Source organism: Colletotrichum paranaense, assembly GCF_030867605.1.
Source record: "Colletotrichum paranaense strain IMI 384185 chromosome Unknown Scaffold_24.1, whole genome shotgun sequence".
NCBI classification, from domain to species: Eukaryota; Fungi; Ascomycota; class Sordariomycetes; order Glomerellales; family Glomerellaceae; genus Colletotrichum; species Colletotrichum paranaense.
Genome location: NW_026848982.1, coordinates 44354 through 62805, shown reverse-complemented (window position 1 = coordinate 62805; position 18452 = coordinate 44354). Strand labels below are relative to the sequence as shown.

The window sequence follows — 18452 nt, the reverse complement described above, 5'->3', positions numbered from 1 at the left end:
AACCAGGGATGGGGTGAGCTGCCGGGATTTAGCCGGTGGCTGTGTGCGGTTTACAGTGTGGCTCAGCTCACACGGTACCTGTGTGAGAGGAGTGGCTCAGTGACATACAAGTGAGACTCACACCTCCATCAAGCATACTCACTCACATGCTTCTCATGTGCCACTCACTCGACCTTCACACCTTTCAAGCCAACAAGCAACCTGGTTCACTTCGTGCGTAAGGTGAGAAAAGAAATATCTCCTAGTCATTTCATTTTAGTCGCAAAACAGCTAACATGGATCACAGGGACTGGAGATTTTAAGGGGCTAATGCGACAACACCTTCAACCACCAAGGGCTACATCATCACCCTCAGCTCTCCTGCTTCACATGCAGATGTCCCCGCTAAGATAGGCCGCTCTAGACGGTGGGAAAATTATTTCTGCATCTCCAATCTGCCAGCCATGGCGCGTCTCTCACCTACTTCCGCCGAGTTACCCCGGCAAATTCTCCCAGTTCGAGATCACCCCGTCCATCTTACCCCAGGGCCCAGGGCCATCAATAGCGTCTCCCCGCATCTCCCCGCATTCTTCTCCAATGATTTACCCCAGGCCGTAAAAGTTGCTTAGTCCGACACTAGAAATTAGAGGCGACGAGGTTCTCTTGCGGTTTTTGTCAAATTCCTCCAATCAGGCGTGTTAAGGTCCGGCCGGCAACACTTTTCCCAGCGGTCTGGCAATGAACGCGATGAACACGATGAACGCATCAGGGGAAGACAGCGAGCTTCGATGCTACGCTAGAAGGCGTATAAAACGTGGTACATAGAGGAAAGGAGACGCTCAGGGAAAATGAGAGGGACTGAGTAGCAGAGAAGAGCAGCAGCTTGATCCTCCTTCTTGTTTCCATGGCTCGGTTGTCCTTTTTGTTTTCCGCGGCTGCGGCTTGCTTCCTTCAGGCCGTGGCAGCTCAAGAACCTACAGCCCAGGTCCTCAATGGCACTTACCAAGGCCGTCATTTGTCTGAGTGGGACCAAGACGCCTTTCTCGGTGTCCCTTTTGCGCAGCCTCCGGTTGGCCAGTTGCGGTACAAGTGGCCACAAAGCCTCAACACTTCTTTCGAAGGCACGAGAGATGCCACAGAACAGGGCTACAGCTGTATGCAGTTCAGAGGGACCTTCAACATGTCCGAGGACTGCTTGACCCTCAATGTTGTCCGTCCAGCTGGAAAGCCTGAGAAGCCGCTCCCGGTTCTCGTATGGATCTTTGGTGGTGGCCTATACACTGGGTCAATTGTAAGGAATTGTCAATTTTGGAGCATCGTGTGTCGAGACTGACTTGAATGTGACATAGGCCGATCCTCAATATAACCTGTCGGGCATTGTCAAAGTCAGTCAGGACATGGGCCAGCCCATTATTAGCGTAGCCATGAACTACCGTCTCAACATGTACGGCTTCCTACAGACACCTCAAATCCTCGCCGAAGGATCCAGTAACGCGGGTCTGCTGGATCAAAGGTTGGCGCTCCGGTGGATCCAGGAGAACATCGCGGCCTTTGGTGGAGACCCGGACCGGGTGACGATCTGGGGCGAGAGTGCCGGGGCCCAGAGCATCGCCTACCACATGTTTAGCTACGATGGCCGGGACGACGGCCTCTACCGCGCCGCAATCCTCGAGAGCGGCGGGCCGACGGGGGCCCAGGTACAGGACCTTGCCTACTACAACGCTCCCGTCGAGAATCTGACGCGCAGTGTCGGCTGTTGGACCGCCAAAGACCAGTTGGCTTGCCTTCGCGGCCTAAGCCAGACGCAACTCTTTGCAGGAAACCCCAGTCAAGTGTGGAACCCGATGATTGATGGCGACTTCCTGACGGGCTACCCGAGTCAACTGATCCGCGAGGGCAAGTTTGTCAAGGTGCCTCTTTTGACGGGCGCCAACAGCGACGAGGGAATCAACTTCAACCCCAACAGCCCCAAGCCAAATACCGAGACTGACCTGTTCAACGGCTTCACTTGGTGGCGCTCTTACGCCCTCTCCCCACCGACGATCAGAAAGCTCTTTGAGCTGTATCCCAACGACCCCTGCACCCAACCGCCGCTCTCCATCACGAACTGTTCCGTGTACCCGGATTATGGCCTGCAGTGGCGGCGGGGTGCCTCCATCGGCGGCGACTTAGTCATGATCTCGGGCCGCCGGAAGATGTGTGAGCTCTACGCCGTCTCTCAGCCCGTGTACAGCTACCGCTTCGACCAGCTGCTTTGGAACCGCAAGCAGATTGAGGGTGTGCGACACTTTGACAACGTCGCGTACAGCTTCCAGAACATTTCTGGCCTGCTCGGGCCGTCGCCGCAGTATGACAGCCACGTGCGCTTCGCCCGCGCCATCGGGGAGGCCTATGTGCGCTTCGTTTACGACACGGATCCAAACCCGAAGGTTGGCAGTAATGGGACTTTCACGAATGGCACGTCGCTGTTGCCGTATTGGCCCAAGTATGACTTGAGTGCCCCCAAGAACTTGGTGCTAAACGCATCCAAGAGCTATGTGGAGGATGATACCTGGAGGAAGGAGGGCATCGACTTCATCAACACCTACGAGGTTGCAAGGGAACTTCTTGCATGAAAAATTGACCTGCAGTTGGGAACTCGGGTTTCTGAGAGCGGGTCTGATATATAGCATCGGGCAACAGATGGGTAATCGGCATTGTCCGGCGTACACAGTACATAGATGATACAACAATAAGCAATGTTAGTTAATCATGGTGTGCTACGGATACTTATCCCGCCCACATGTTCTTTTCGTACTAGTGGAGACTGCCTCGATCCTCCGCGCTCGCCGCAAGGCCAAGGAGGGGAAGCAAGGCGACTCTTGTCATGGAGCCCGGTCACCGCCCAGCCGCCCGTTGACCCTCCCCCCTATCTTCCCGGGACGGACTGCGACGGTCGCATTTAACGATCTGTAAGGTACGACCCATCGTGTCCGAATGGTCGGGATGCTGATCTTGAGGCAGCATTGGCGTGCCTCTGAAGACTTGGCCGAGTTGGGCATCTGCGTTGGCCAAGAATCTTGATCCCCTCTCACGCAGGTGAAGAAGACTAGACTTGATACTGTTTGGTCGACTAGCGCCTGCATCTGAGTAGCTACCTCGTAGAGACTTCATGAAAGTCGGACAGTATCAACATCTGCAGCGTATCGCGATACGATAATGGTCGATTGTTTAGCTATAAAACCCGCTTCTGAGTTGAGCAGGGCAAGACTAGCATCATGCTTCGGTCAATCAGAAATCAGAGTTGTTTCGGCGAAGGACGCTGTGGATATTTCCTGTCTACTGTGAGCTCCGCTCGGAATACAGAGCATACAACTCTGTTTAGTCTCAATATTGAATACGGAAGTTATTTGACCTTGTGCTGATAAGAATATCTTCAATTCTTCCCAAGAGCACAAAACACCCTGTCTGCTGCATGCCGATGCATGTTGTTGAATCAACCATGAACAAAGTTTGGCGCCATAGTAAGGTTAAATGCATTTGTGTTTGCCAAAGTTCTATTTACCTTGAAGACCCCTACAGCAGTGCAGTCCGCCTAGAATATGTGTATCCAGGTCCTCCCTAGCAGCAAGAAGTCAGTAATCATTTATCCGCAAATTTTAGGTTCAAGCAAGCGGGGATCATTGTTTGATGAGCCTCTCCAGTTGCCATCTCGCTGTAACCTCTTCGTTGATTTGCTGCGAGACACAGAAAGGCGACTGAATCGTACAAACCCTTCGCCTTTCGAGGTTCTCCGTCAGCCGAACCGTCGAACCCTGAGAAGAAGTGCATATCAAAAGTTCTCTCATTTTCAGCTGGACCCGTTCTCTCGCCCAGAATACGAAGAACTTGAAAGTTTAACCAGGTCAGATTGAGTGGAGGAGATCCCCGCGGCCTCTTCCCGAGCTTCCCAGATCGCCTTAGCAGCCCAGCCGGGACCCAACTCCTTTTGGCTAAAGGCGAGAGAAGCGAGAGTAGCCGTGGTCCCCACGCCCTTTAGGCGTTGGTCTGGGCGTATCAATACTGGGCCATTGTTCTTACTCTTCAGACCTTCGCATCACTCCAGGCCTTCACAGCTCTATCATTGCATAGAACTCGGCGGGACTCAAGTACAGTTTCCAGTTGATACGGTTCGATACGTAATAGCAGACCGAAAGCGATGTTTTGCGCCTGTGACTCGAGAGTCCAGACTGACGCGCCTTTGTAAGTTTAATGCGAACCATCCAGCACAGGGAACATGTAGCGTCGCACCGCCGCCCGCATCCCGCGAACCTTTGCGTCCGGTTCAGAGCCGGGGCCTGGCCACCGCGTTATCGACTTTTCGGCAGGTGAATCGGATGGAGGCCTAGAAAGACGAGAAGCCATGGATGATGGGATGACAGGTGTCAGGCCTTGTTGGTCTTTTCCCGTCAGACTCTCGAGCCTTCAACTCTCCCAGAATCCTTTCGCCCACTCAAAAACTCCGTTCAGCCACTTTTGGCTCTGCTCTGTGTGCGTGCGGGGATTTCGCATGTGGGCGCGGAAGAGTTGGCGATATTGACTAGCAAAAGGTCCTCCACCCAGTAAAGTCTCTGATTCTCCTGCCCAAAAGGAACAGACACAACATGAGTCGTTTGACCTTTCAAGCTCCTTTTTCTAGTTACGGACTGGCCTCCGACCTCACGCCCTATGGCTTGTTTCCTCGATAGAGAAAAATCGTATGCCGAGGAGTATCGGGACAAATAATCAACCTCAGAAGCCGATACTGACGTGCCTGGAACAACATCCAACGCAATCGCCTCAGAACCCACCATGCAGCCGGGATGTCCGTCCCCGCGTGGATGCTGCCGTTGTAACTACCACTCGCGTGCCTGAACACATCGCGCGCTCAGCGCTCCACATCGCACGAGTGCCAATTCAGGAACACGCCCAACAGACAACAACCCCGAGATGCACTACTACCACGGCAGTAAGAGTGCCATGACTTCTTGGCCCCTTGGCTCCGTGGTCTGCGGAAGGGATTGTTGCACGCAAGACGGAAGGCAGCGTTTCTTCGAGGGGATGTGGGAGCTGCAACTCCCGTATCGTGTTTACCGTATGATATTGATATGATGTTTATCGCAGAGCGGCAAGTGTAATGTCTTGGAGTCTTAATAACGTTACGAATGAAGTCTTGCTGAACTCTGATAGGAGCAGACCCTCGTCCACCAATCTTTGTACAAGCCACTGACATTGAACAACTCGTCCTCCTTGTCTTTGTTCCCGGCCAGTATTTCGCAGCAACAATACCAATATGGAGCCGTCACCAATGCCACACGAGCCACCCAATGTCCTTTTGCCATCTGCAAACACAGGGCTCTAGATGTGCCACCAGACCAGAACAAGCCTCCCGAGTGTCCTAGCCTCCAATCCATGCGAACGCCCAACGGCCAGCCGCACTCTGATTTCAAGCACAAAAAACGTTGTGGCGTCGCTGCTGGCAATCTTCGCCCAGAGATCTCGAAGAAGTCAAATCCGATCTCCCGCTTTCTGCCAATCACTCTTCCGCGATAGCTCCAACTGCTCTTCTCAGAAGCGAGCCTCGAGAGGGCCTGCTCGCCACCAAACGGGGGGGATGCTAGTGAAATAAAAGTGCCCCTAACCAAGCAACCCCTGGCCACGGCTAAGTCTATGATCCATGGCCACCACGGTTGGCCAGGGACTCCCCTCCATCAGGTCTTGCAGTCCCTCCAACGACATGCGGAAGACCTTACCCAGATAGGAAGGCCATCTGAGCAAATTGACCGTTCAGAATGCTCTCCAATGACATTGTTCAATTAATTAGCCCCGGCGCAGCTCCCTACCACTACGAAGCCTAAACAAGGCAGCTCGAAAAGCAGCTTCTCATATGTTGATCGACGTTCGGTCGAGATGCTCCTTTTCCGCTACAGGCCGTGACTTGCCCACGCGGTGAATGAGCTGCAGATTGGCCTTCAAATCTTGAGGTAACAAGCTGCGTGCAATTTCTTATTCCCTGGTCCCGTTCGCTTGTGCTATTTCCCCCTGACCCATGGTCCCATCCCATCCCACCCCTCAACCTCACCCCTGCTCCCCACTCACTATCGCGTGCCACACTGTCACCGCGCTTTTGCATCCTCGCAAACTCCCACAGCGCATGTCTTCTGTGCCGATGTTTCTCTCCACCTGCCTGGGCGAGCAAGCGTGCTGGTCTGAAATGGTGCTCCCAGTTCCTTTCATGACGACAACGACAGGCCCAGTCTGGCGCCGTCCTGGGTCCCTGCCAGACTGGGGTTCGCCTAGAGAGTTGGGCCGAGCGAACAACCCATCCCCCTCGTCCCCGGATGAAGGACACACTCATGGCACTTATAAAGCTAGACCCCCGGCGCGTCTGGCTCAAGAGATGCTTTCTTTCTCGCCAGCTCCGGTCTCCCACAGGTCATCCGTTAGCCAAACACAATGGTCAGAAGCAGTCTCTTGCTGCCGCTCCTCGCGGCGGCTTCCGCCGTTCAAGCCAAGGCTCCGTCTCCCAAGACCGTCGCTGGTGCCTTCATCGTCGAGTTGGAGGACGGACAGGTATGTCAATAGCGCTGAGAGCAACCTACGCCAAGGCAAGGTAGAATTGCTAACCTAACCTTTCCAACAGGATGCCTCCGAGTTCTACGCAGAGGCAGAGAACGATGCCATCACTCGTTTGAACCTCACCTACTCTCTTTTCAAGGGCGCGTCCATCCAGTTCAAGAACCTCGACACCGCCGACCAGAAGGCCGCCAAGCTCGGTCAGCTCGCTTCGGTCAAGAACATCTGGCCCGTGAGGACCTACAGCATCCCCAAGCCCGAGGTTGTCTGGACCGGTCAGCAGGGCCGCGACTACATCGATCTGAAGAAGCGCCAGGAGGGCGAGGATACCTTCTCGACTCACGTCATGACCCAGGTTGACCAGCTTCACGCCAAGGGAGTCTCCGGAAAGGGCATCAAGGTCGCCGTCATTGACACGGGTATCGACTACCTTCACCCCGCCCTCGGTGGCTGTTTCGGCGCCGACTGCCTCGTCAGCTACGGAACCGACTTCGTCGGTGACGCCTACGATGGCTTCAACGAGCACTTCCCCGACCCCGATCCCATGGATTGCGGTGGTCACGGAACCCACGTTGCTGGTATCATTGCCGCTCAGAGCAACCCCTTTGGATTCACCGGCACTGCTCCCGGTGTGACCCTAGGTGCTTACAAGGTTTTCGGATGCGAGGGCCAGGTCAGCAACGATGTTCTCATTGCTGCTTACAACCGCGCCTACGAGGAGGGCAGCGACATCATCACCGCCTCCATCGGTGGTCCCTCTGGTTGGACTGACGAGCCCTGGGCCGCCACCGTCTCAAGAATCGTTGAGGCTGGTGTCCCTTGCACAGTCTCTGCCGGTAACTCTGGTGACCAGGGTATCTTCTTTGCCTCTACCGCCGCCAGCGGTAAGCACGTCACCGCCATTGCCTCCTTTGACAACGTCATCACCCCGGCTGTTCTCATTGAGAACTCGTTCACCATTGCTGGTGGCGAGTCCCAGAACTTTTCCTACACCCCCGGCGAGCCTCAGAACTGGGCTGGTGTCGACCTGCCCCTCTGGGCCACGAGCACCGACTCTACCTCTACCGCTGCCCTCGGCTGCGACCCTTACCCTGCCGGTACTCCCGACCTCAGCGGTAAGATTGTGCTCGTTCGCAGAGGTACTTGCACGTTCGTCACCAAGGCCCAGAACGCCGTCAACGCTGGTGCCAAGTATGTTATGCTCTACAACAACGCCGCCGGTGCTGGCTCCGTCTCTGCCGCCGTTGATGGTCTTGAGGCTATTGGCATGACCACCCCTGCGCAGGCCGCCGTCTGGCTCACTGCTCTTGCTGCTGGATCCGAGGTTGTCCTTCACATGACCGACCCCAAGGAGGCTGAGCAGATCCTGCTCAACTCCAACAACACCGCCACTGGAGGTTCCGTCTCTAGCTTCAGCTCTTGGGGCCCCAACTGGGACGGTCTCCAGAAGCCTCAGTTCGGTGCTGTCGGTGGTAACGTTCTGTCCACCTACCCCCGAGCTCTGGGTAGCTACGCCGTCCTTTCTGGTACCTCCATGTCTTGCCCCCAAACCGCCGGTATCGTCGCCTTGATCGCCGATGTCCGCAAGACTCTGGACCCCGCCACCATTGAGAACCTTCTCTCTGCCCACGCCAACCCCGTCAAGTTCAACTACGGAACCGGCCCCGACGCGCTTCTTGCCCCTGTTCCCCAGCAGGGTGGTGGTCTCGTTCAGGCTTTTGATGCTGCCTACTCCACTGTCATTCTCAGCCACTCCAGCCTTTCATTCAACGACACTGATAACTTCATCCCCGAGCTCAACTTCACCATCAAGAACACTGGCGCCGAGTCCGTGTCCTACGACCTGAGCAACGTCGGTGCTGCCACTGCCTACACATTCGAGGCTGCAGGAGATCTTTTCCCTGCGGTCTTCCCCAACGAGCTGTCGGCCGAGTACGCCACCCTTGCCTTCAGCGAGGAGAAGGTCACCGTCCCCGCCGGCGGCGAGGTCACCGTCCTGGTCACCCCCACCCCTCCTACTCTTGACGCCGGCCGCCTCCCCGTCTGGTCCGGCTTCATCGCCCTCAACGGATCCGATGGCACCAGCCTCTCCCTCCCCTACCAGGGCATCGCCGGCAGCCTCCACAGCCACGTCACCCTCGACCAGGCCCTCATGACCACCTCCACCAGCGCAAAGGCCGAGGTGTACGAGCCCGTTCCCAGCAACTACACTTTCACCCTGCCTCCCCCTGGCACCGCCAACGAGACTGAGGCCGTCCTTCCCGCCCTCGCTGTCAACATGGCCTTCGGCTCCTCCTTTGTCCGCGCTGACTTGGTTCCCCTGACCACCTGCCCCCCTAACATCACCCACGAGGTCTGGGGCATTAAGACCCTCGGCCAGCCCCGCTCCTTCCCTTACCTGTACGTCTCTCGCGGTGTCTTTGCTGTCAACTTTGACGGCCAGCTTGAGGATGGCACCTACGCCCCTGCTGGCAAGTACAAGTTTGCCATCAAGTCTCTGCGCGTCTTTGGTGACGCGACGAAGCTTGAGGAGTATGATACCACTGAGACTGAGCCGTTCCGCATCGTTTACGGTGCCGCGAACGCGACCGCTCCCGCTAGACACTAGGAGAGTGTTAGGAATATGCCACGATAGCATAACATGTCTATACGACATTTCTTCATGTAAATAATTCCATAGGACTGGAATAATGTCTGATACCTGGAATTAATCTTGCTTAACGGTGATGATTTTTGTCTACTCCTCCCAAGTCTTTCCCAGCCGTTCCAAGCCATGTGCCCCATCCACGTGGCCCAGTTGACTACTCGTAAGGCAAACCTAGTCAATCACTTGTCCTAGCAATATCTTAACATCGCCTGCTGCTCGACGGTAAATACCCTTCAGTGTGGTGAACACAAGTCTTCAAGGGCTTCATTCACGCCCAGAACTGTACTCACACCTTTGCTCTTAAGACAGTCCCAACAGCCGCTATTCTAGCAGCAAACAGACTTCCAACGCCTAACAAAGTTATCACAGCCGCCCAGATCTGCGCCCAGATATACTTTCCACCCGACACGTCGAGGATCGCGCCAGCGATAGGAGGCCCTGCTAAGGAAGCCACACCCACAATTGTCGCGACCATTCCGAAGCGTGCTCCCATCTTCGTGGGGTCTACAGTCAGACTCGCCAGGGCAGGTGTAAAGACGCCTTGTACGAAACCGTTTGCGATGCCGAAGAAGACACTAAGGACGTAAAGCCCAGGACTCGTGTGGACTCCAATCCATGCAAAGTACATACCACTCACAACCACGTTGCTGATGATGAACATATTTATCGAGCCCAGATAGCGCCCAGCTATGAATCCGGAGAGAACGCGACTGGGTATTCCTGACGAGTTCAGAATCAGCAGCAAGGAGACAGATTCAGTGAAAGACAGCCCAATGACCTCGCGGGCAAAGACATTCATCTGTAAGCGAATCAGCATTCAGTCTCATCTCCAGGGCCAGGAGAGCATGACTTACATAGAAGAGACTGAAGTAAAGAGACAGGAACACGAAGAAGCTCCCGATAGCGAAACACGTATAGGACCGTTCTTTAAAGGCACCCCACTCGATCAAAGGACCCTTCTTCCTAGGCGCCAGCCGCGGTCTCATCAGCGCAATCGCAATAACACCAAGTATCAACATCATCAAGGCCTGACACCTCACAGCCCACGCAAAGCCCACATGAGGCATTGTGTAATTCAGCAGAATAGGAAATGTAACAGAGCCGAGGCCTGTCCCCGTGGTAACAATGGAGAGCGCTAGAGTCTTGCGCCTCTTAAAATACGAGCCGACGATGGTGATCCCCGGCATAAACATGATGCCCATCCCGAGTCCGGTGCATAAACCCTGTGCAAGGAAGATTTGCCAGTATGCGTGGCAGAAACTGGTCAGAAATGTCCCCATCACGGCCATGAATAGGCCGATGATGACGGCGTGACGGGTGTAGCCTGCGTCGGCTAGGCGGCCCGATAGTGCGCAGATGCCGAAAGTGAGAAAGATCTGGATCGAGCCTATCCATGATGCCTGCGATGAGGGGAGGCTGAGGGTGGTGGTGTAGTAGAGCTGGTAGATACCGTATGAGGAGGGGTAACCCCAGGCGATTTGGTTGATCAAGTGTGAGGCTAGGACTTGCAACCAGGCTGTGGTGCCTCCATCTGGATATGTGAATCCCTCTTCCTCTTCCTCGACGATTGAACTTTGTCGGGAATTGGTGTGATTGAGCGGGGGATCTGCTTCAGGGTCTGGCATTGATGATTGCGGCTGTTGCAAACCAAGGGTCTGTTTTTCTTGAGGATCTGACATGACGCTAGGGGCACCTCAAGAGTTGGTCGAGGTACAACAAACAAAACGAAGCGGACTTTCAATGGCACATACGGAGAAATGGGGTTAAGCTGGATGTTGTTGAATTGGGAGAGACGCCTGACTGCATTCGGATGGTTTCAGTGGCTCTATGAAATAGGAAAGAAACGATTGGGTGACTCACAAACCATCTAGCAAATACTCGGATTCTGTAATTCATCACCGGTGTTATCTCCTGGCCGGCACAAAGCGCCGGGCAAGGTTTCCCGCGCTTGGCACACCAATCTTGAACCAACTCTTCCGACTGAGACATGAGTCACGTAGACGGTGTGGAAAATATTGATCCCCCCTTGATTGTAGTTATCTGTATCTCCGACAAGGAGTTGGGGTAACAAAGATAAGGAGTTGGTTCGTTGCCCACTTTATCATTGATTCTCATTCAAGCCATACGTGCTCTACGAAAGCGTAGCATTTGTGAGCTGCAAGTACATTGAGAAGCTGCGCTTACTCCTTAATGCAATGGAAAATGTATCAAGTACAACGTAAACAACCTATCGGAGTTGTATATCTAACAAGACCGGGAATTGTTTCCGTTGTATGTCCAAGTACAAATCGTATTTTTGCGTCGAATATTAGCATCCTTAAAGTTGCTCCTATGCACGCGTTGTGATGATAACTCTTTTGTACCGACGGATCGCGTACGGCCCCTTTTTGGTGCGAACCTGTAACACGACATGCCACTCCTCCCCATCCATCGCAGAGCCGGCCTCAGTTGGCGGTGAGATGCTTACCTTTGGTCCAAGTGTGACATTTGCAAAGCCAGCCTCATTCAAAGAGTAAATACCATCCGTTCCGAGTGGAGGCGTGAGTGGCAGAATTGTGAGTGAAGGTTGGACGCCGAAGCCCTGAGGTGGCGGGTACCCAAACCACTCAAAGTCGAGTTGGCTCGTTTCTCCAGGGTGGTCGGCATCACATGTACTAGCAGCGTCGAGAATGATTGATCCATTGAGACTAAGGTCGAATCTCACAACTTCGGTGCCTATCGAGCCATTGATGCTCAGTTGAGGTGGATGCGCTACAGCACTCACACTGTTGTTTAGTGTCCATTGCATACGAGCGGCGAAATCGTCTTGCATGGCATCTCTCCAGCGCCAGATCGTTGCTTGGCTGCTCCGGTATTGACTTCCCGAAGGAAGTGATACGCTATCTGGTGCGTTGCCATACCAGTTGAAATCATCTACTTCAGACACCCTGGTGTAACGGCCTCCCCAGCTTCCCAAGTTAGGCATATCGGGAACCGAGAGGCCATTCGAGATCAACCAAAGGAAGCTGGGCGAGTCGCCCTCCATTCCATATAGAATCTGAGGATAAATGCTCCCGAGAGGCCCGACTCGAATGTTCTCATCGGCCCAAGCATTCTTGATCTTGGTAGTATTCGCAAACCCATTGTCATCGGTGTTGATGCCGACCCATGTTGCACCTTCAAACTCGTTGAATCCATTGATGCTGGTGATGTAGAAGATATCGGGCCATCGTGCTTGGATCCATGAGCCGGTGCCATCCTGGTCAGAGATGGCATAAACTCGAAGCCGTGACCGTAAACGTGCAGCATCTTCCGAAGACTGGTCGGTCTCGATCTGCTTAAGAGCTTGTGCCAGTGTGCCTGCGCCGCCCCAGAGACTAACATAAAGTGGCTCCGAGGATTCTTGGAGCTTTTCGATTAGTTGCTTCGCCCCTTCGCTGAGAGATGTGTTCAGCGCTTCCATTCCATAGACCTACACTCACAAAGTCAGGTCATGTCAAGCTTAGCGAGAGATGATTCGCAGATTCTGATACTTACTTTTGGCCCAGATGACACCAATGGCAAGAGGACATCCGAGCTGCTGTACTGGAACGTCTGCGAAACATGATGGTTGAGATTACCCACAACGGTGCCGTATACTTGTAGGATTCTGATCATCTCTTCCGGGTGTGTCTCGTTTTTCAAGAACGTTGATGTAGTTGCGCAAAGCCCGCGGATATCCAGTTGATTCGAGTACAAGAGTAAGCGGATGAGTGACATGGAGTCGTCGGGTTCGTTGAGGATGTCGGAGAAGATGAAGACTCTAGGCTTAGTCACACCTTCAATCCCATTGGATGTGTTCCCTGCATTGAAGCTAGCCTCGCATTGTATGGATTCTGCACTGACTGGCGATGTCAGAAGATGACTCCAAAGCAGAAGAGGGAGTCCAACAAGCAAGTGCCAAAATGCTGCCATGCTGCTTCGGTTTTACGATGGAGTCTCTCAGTCGTGGCGAATCACCAGGAACAAAATACCGATCAACTGAAGTCAGAAATGGAGGCGGCATGTCCCTTTTCAAGCGATGGAGTGCCTCCCTTCGAGCCCTTCTAGCTTACACCGACAACACGTCGCACCTCAGGCTGAACGATCCCTCCGTGTTTATACTTTCCGTTTTGGGAAACACCTATGTAGTCAGTTCGAAAAGTGCTTACGATACCCCAATCCGTGCCATCCAGGACGTCACGTTGCCAACGTGGAGACTGCGGGGATTCCGGGGTAGCTGTGCCGGGGTGACATTGTTTTCTCGTCCTCATCACTGTGTCGGAAAATCCGAGTTTGCGTTGCAGGTAGAACTACATGTTTACTCAAGGCCCTGTTATCGAACAACGAGCTGTTTGAAGTATCACTATCGCTGCTCACCAGTATGTACTCAGAACATGAGGTCAGAGCCCGGATTTTCCGAGATCCAGAATCATCCTTGACAAGAACGCGAGTGGGAGTCGAGCGGATCGGAGCATAGGTACCGTCTCTACCAGCGTTGAGCCTGGAAGGCTTACTGACTCTGGTTGCTTTCACCCAGCGAATTGGAGATTTTAGTTCCATCAACCAACAAAAGTACTATCTTTAAGCTACCCCAAATGCCATTGAACTTTCTTCCTGAGATGATAACTCAAATTTTCGCACCTGAAAGACACAAGTCAAATCTCAATGATCCGTCGCTGACATCGTGACTTCCAAGGACGCAAAGTTAGGGTCATATTGCCTCAGCCCCCCGGAAATAACATGGATCTGTTTGGCCTTGGTGGCTCAGTGGTAAAGCGTCTCACTCGTATGGTCTACGTAATGAGAAGATCGGGCGTTCGATTCGCCCTCGAGGCAGATCTTTTGCTATCTCGACTCGGACAATTCATTTTGGAAGTAACAACGCATGAATAGTCCGTGGGAACACATCACTAAGGTGTCTTTATGTCCGTCCACGCGCTGGTCATGAGCTAACTGCAATTTGTACCGATTTTTGCCACCAATCCGACATCATCATTTTTCCGATTCAGTCTTTGCAAATCAGATGATTGAAGAAGTCCCCAAGGAAAAGTGCCGACCTCTTCGGGTAGCGCGTCTTTTCAGGACTCTCGTAGTCGATCCACGTCGCTCCGAACCTGTCGGAGAACCCTGCCGCCCACTCCCAGTTGTCCGTAAACGTCCATCCAAAGTAGGACTTGATAACAACACCTTCTTGCGAAGCCTTTGCCACCTCTGTAAGGTAACTTTTGAAGAAGTCAACGCGGAATGGGTCCTCGAGAATATCGTCAGGGCCCTTGGGTTTCCAATCATGCTCGCCTTGCGCCGTTGTCCCGTTTTCCGTAATGTAGATGGGTACATGGTACCGATTCCAGATCCATCGCAGCAACTTTGCCCATCCCCACGGCGTCGTGCGTAACCAGTAGGTATCGCTCATCGGCCCGCGCGGCACACCCTCCTTGTTTTCGTCAAACTGCTCAATGTTGCCCTTGTGGTCGTTGATGTCGGCCGGACCGTCGCGGTGCTTGACGTAGAACGCAGAGTACGAATTCATACCGTAGACTTCGGAGCTACCTAGCACAAGCTTGCTCTCCTCGGGCGTGAACCGTGGCAGTCTGTCGCCGAGTTGCGCGCGCATGGATTCCGGGTAGTCGCCGGTCTTATACAATGGGTCGGCGAACCACGCAATCTCGAATTCCTGGGCCCTCTGCGCGGCTTCGACGTCGAGCGGGTCCGATGCGTCCCAGGGCTCAGACCAGTTTCCGTGCAACGTGATCATGATCTTGCCCTTTTGTTTTGGCTTGAATTCCTTTTTGTACATGTCGGCCACGTAGGCGTGGGAGATGAGCTCGGTATGCGCGACGATGAAGGGCTCGGTGGAAGAGTCGCCCTCTTCATTCAGCTCGCGGAAGCTGGAACGGGCTGGGGCGTGCACTCCGGCGGCGTAGCCCGCGAGGGTGTAGACACCGGGCTCATTGTAGGTGATCCAGTCTTTGACTCGATCGCCAAAGCGCTCGAAGCAGACGCGAGCGTATCGAACAAAGTCGGGCGTGTACTTTTCCTTGTCCAACATACCACCATACCGATCCTCGAGGGCTTGCGGGGTGTCCCAATGGAAGAGCGTAACGTACGGGGTGATACCGTTGGCGAGTAACTCATCAATCAGGCGGTTGTAGTATGCGATGCCGTCTTCGTTGACGGGGTCGTCTTTGCCGCCGAGTGGAATAATGCGCGACCATGAGAGAGAGAAGCGATAGCCGCTGACGCCGTATCTCTTCATGAGTGTGACGTCTGTCTTGTAGAGGTCGTAGGAGCGCACAGCATCGTCGCCTGTGCTTCCATCTTTCACCTTTCCTGGAGTATGCGCAAATTTGTCCCAGATAGACTCGCCCTTGCCATCCTTGTTCCAGGCACCCTCAACTTGAGCAGCGGCCGTGGCAAAGCCCCAGGTGAAGTCGGCGGGCAGAGCGCCCTTGATGGACTCGTCAAACTCGAATTGGGAAGCCATTAATGATATTCGGGTGGTGTATGAGATTGCTCACGATCTCACTTTTCACTTAACCACCGAACGTAAAACATCATTAATACACTGAACGTCGACCATCTTCAACCCCGCTTCACGATCATGTGCTGATAGCTCCAATGATTCTACAGATGCAGTGCCGTCGGAAATCACAAAAGGGACATCCTTGCGGCGGGATGAGATGACAATGATTCGTGGAGGGGAACCATGTCGGTCACAGCTCCCCCGACAGCGGGCGATCAGATGAACGGTCCCAAAGATGGGGTCCCCACTGAGCCCCGACAGGGTCCATCATACCTTGCATTTAATGAGGGACTCTTGAGAGATGTGGCCGCCGTTATTCGACCTTGCAATTGAACAAGCCACCCGAAGACAGAAGACCTTGAGTATTTCTCGACTTTCCCTATTGATATATGTCATCGAAATCTTGCCAATCTTTGGTTTCCATGTATTATTCTTGCATGGTCAATTGCCACAAGTATTAACATCACACATGCGAATTCCACCCAGCGTCCATATCCGCAAGCTCCATCCGCAAATCCGGGCCGTGGATCCATACTGGCACGGACACTTCCAAGAGGCGATGAATGACAATTAAAAGTTGGGAACTCCGTTACTTAGTATTGGGTACTTAGGTAAATGCATCTGCTATCTCGAAGTCCTAGACCAATAGGCGATAGCTTACGCCTTGGACTGTCTTCATCTCCTCATGCCATGACTGGACCCATTTTTTAAAGACCAGTGGCTTCAGGCTCGGGCATCGCAGTGGAGGATGCAATTGGGTCTCCGAAATCAGGATCAATCTCGTCCTGCGACGGCGTATCATCGCCACAATCCGTACCATCTGGACCAACGCCAGTGAAGAAGGTATCGCTGTAAGCCGAGTCGAGAGTCCCTTGGAAGTTGGCGTCGCTGAAAGGAACTCTGGTGTGCTCATATCGGATGCCATTCAGCTGCTCTTTCGCTGCAGCTGGGAGGCGATCCCAGGCGACCAGAGGGGGGCTCAAGGCTCCTTCGGGACCATTTGCAGAAGGGATAAGAGGAACTCCGGCATCGTATGCTAGAATAGGGCGTGTTGCTGTCGCTGAGTTCTCCCAGCTGACGAACAGGGTGTTGGTGTTGTGTGTGGTATCGAATGCGCCTTGTGGGTTCGTAGAGTACGCGACGCCGCGAGGCGAAAAGTTTGCGATATCGTCGGGACACTTATCGACGGTGAGCCAAACGACGGCTGTGATCCAGTGATGCTTATGCTGCTCGTCGTTACCCTGCACTTTGGGTAGGTAGTAGCTGTAGATGATGCCCGTCCGGTCATGGGATTTTCCGATTCGCGTGTAAGTCTGACCAGTTTGGCCAAAGTCGCGGCAGTCGCCGCCGGCTTTACCTGTTGGCTTCAAACCAGCACTAGCATTTGAGCTTTGTCAGTATCTTCGATCTATGTCGCTTGGCTCTTAAGAGCTGGATCTCACAAGTCCTAAGGGTTATTCTCACTTACCCAGCAGCACCATCAGCGTCGACCGCTGCGTACGGGACACATCCGTGCCATAATTGGATTAGGGGCTTGAAGGTCATCTGGACCTCTCCATCGAGATCATAGCCAGGGGCTTCTGCAAGGGGGACGACTTTGTCGTGATTCGCCCATTTGTCGTTTACCGCAACGTCGCCATCGCGCTTCCAGTGTGTATGTGAAGTTTCTGCGCTAGCAAGGTCCAACGAAGATACGAGAAGGGATAGGAGAGATGCTCGAAGTGACATCTTGAGACGATTTTATAAAGAAAACCTGAGAATGCACCGCAGAAGATGTGATGTCTGATACCCTTTGCTGTTATTTAGAAAGATCGAAGTGCAAAGATTTAAAGAGTCTTATAGTCGACTGGTTCATCCATGGCGATCTTGTAAAGAGACTGACAGGTAGTAAAGAACGTTCTTCCGAAGTCGTGTCATTCTGCCAAATCAACGAGCCAGAGATGACAATGTTTGGTCGATGAGAACCATCCCTCCAACGGAGAAGACCGTAAAGCATAATTGAGTAGATTAGATGAGAGAATGATGATAAATATCTGAACTATATCAAAGTACGGCGTGACCTACTGAGCCTCATTATCTACTGTATCCAAGATTTCGCTTGATATCCATTGCGGCTACGAATGTACAGCTGGGATCGCGGCATACGCCGAAAGCTTCCTAGGCGACACCGAGAACCAAGTCAATGGAGGCTACCTTGGCAGTCCCTCGGTTTCATTTACTTATGGTCTTGGTTCTATTAATGTTTGCGTTTACCAAGCAACATACCTGGTCCCAAATCATACTCAAGTGATGAAGCGGTCGAACACAATACCATTACCCGTTCTTGACAACAGAGAGGTAGATGAAATTCTTAGTCATAACGATTAATTTTCCTAAACATGCAAGATGAACCCTGATTCGTGATTTAACGGTCAAAGTCCGCTTACCTTTCTCGCATCCATCCCGACCGACTCAGGATGTTTAGTGGTGAACCCGAGGAAAAGGCTAATAGAGGAGCCAAGGTATGACCAAAAGAGTCATGCTGTTCCTGGCGATAATCCCGGAGATTTTTGTCTTCCGTTGGAATAAAGAAGTCAATCTAGAGACACGCCCATGTACTGCGTACCGAAGTCGTATGATCCCACTCCAGGGTTTGCCGTGTGAGCATCAAGCAGGATGCCGCTGGGGCCTACCTTACCATGGATACCCCTCAATAGTAGTGTGATTTGATGAACATACTAGGCTGCGAGA

At 53.2% G+C, this 18452-nt stretch overlaps 6 protein-coding genes across 6 annotated transcripts; 2 read left to right on the top strand and 4 right to left on the bottom strand.

Annotated features, from left to right (window-relative positions):
* Window positions 1-155: 155 nt before the first annotated feature.
* Window positions 156-2594, top strand: CPAR01_16255 (carboxylesterase; the record flags this gene model as incomplete). The annotated part of the gene is made up of 4 exons (XM_060500500.1): window positions 156-213; window positions 304-593; window positions 935-1270; window positions 1329-2594. 4 exons carry the CDS (start codon window positions 156-158, stop codon window positions 2592-2594), a joined length of 1950 nt encoding a protein of 649 aa, XP_060340681.1.
* A 3838-nt stretch (window positions 2595-6432) lies between these two features.
* Window positions 6433-9160, top strand: CPAR01_16254 (subtilase; the record flags this gene model as incomplete). The annotated part of the gene is made up of 2 exons (XM_060500499.1): window positions 6433-6549; window positions 6620-9160. 2 exons carry the CDS (start codon window positions 6433-6435, stop codon window positions 9158-9160), a joined length of 2658 nt encoding a protein of 885 aa, XP_060340680.1.
* Window positions 9161-9485: 325 nt separating this feature from the next.
* CPAR01_16253 (major facilitator superfamily transporter) lies at window positions 9486-11188 on the bottom strand (the record flags this gene model as incomplete). Its single annotated transcript, XM_060500498.1, has 3 exons — window positions 9486-9998; window positions 10054-10892; window positions 10951-11188. 3 exons carry the CDS (start codon window positions 11186-11188, stop codon window positions 9486-9488), a joined length of 1590 nt encoding a protein of 529 aa, XP_060340679.1.
* Window positions 11189-11528: 340 nt separating this feature from the next.
* On the bottom strand, window positions 11529-13132 carry CPAR01_16252 (uncharacterized protein; the record flags this gene model as incomplete). The annotated part of the gene is made up of 2 exons (XM_060500497.1): window positions 11529-12650; window positions 12716-13132. 2 exons carry the CDS (start codon window positions 13130-13132, stop codon window positions 11529-11531), a joined length of 1539 nt encoding a protein of 512 aa, XP_060340678.1.
* A 1072-nt stretch (window positions 13133-14204) lies between these two features.
* Window positions 14205-15683, bottom strand: CPAR01_16251 (beta-glucosidase; the record flags this gene model as incomplete). Its single annotated transcript, XM_060500496.1, has 1 exon — window positions 14205-15683. One exon carries the CDS (start codon window positions 15681-15683, stop codon window positions 14205-14207), a length of 1479 nt encoding a protein of 492 aa, XP_060340677.1.
* Window positions 15684-16429: 746 nt separating this feature from the next.
* Window positions 16430-17450, bottom strand: CPAR01_16250 (necrosis inducing protein; the record flags this gene model as incomplete). Its single annotated transcript, XM_060500495.1, has 2 exons — window positions 16430-17099; window positions 17191-17450. 2 exons carry the CDS (start codon window positions 17448-17450, stop codon window positions 16430-16432), a joined length of 930 nt encoding a protein of 309 aa, XP_060340676.1.
* Between the last annotated feature and the right edge of the window lie 1002 nt (window positions 17451-18452).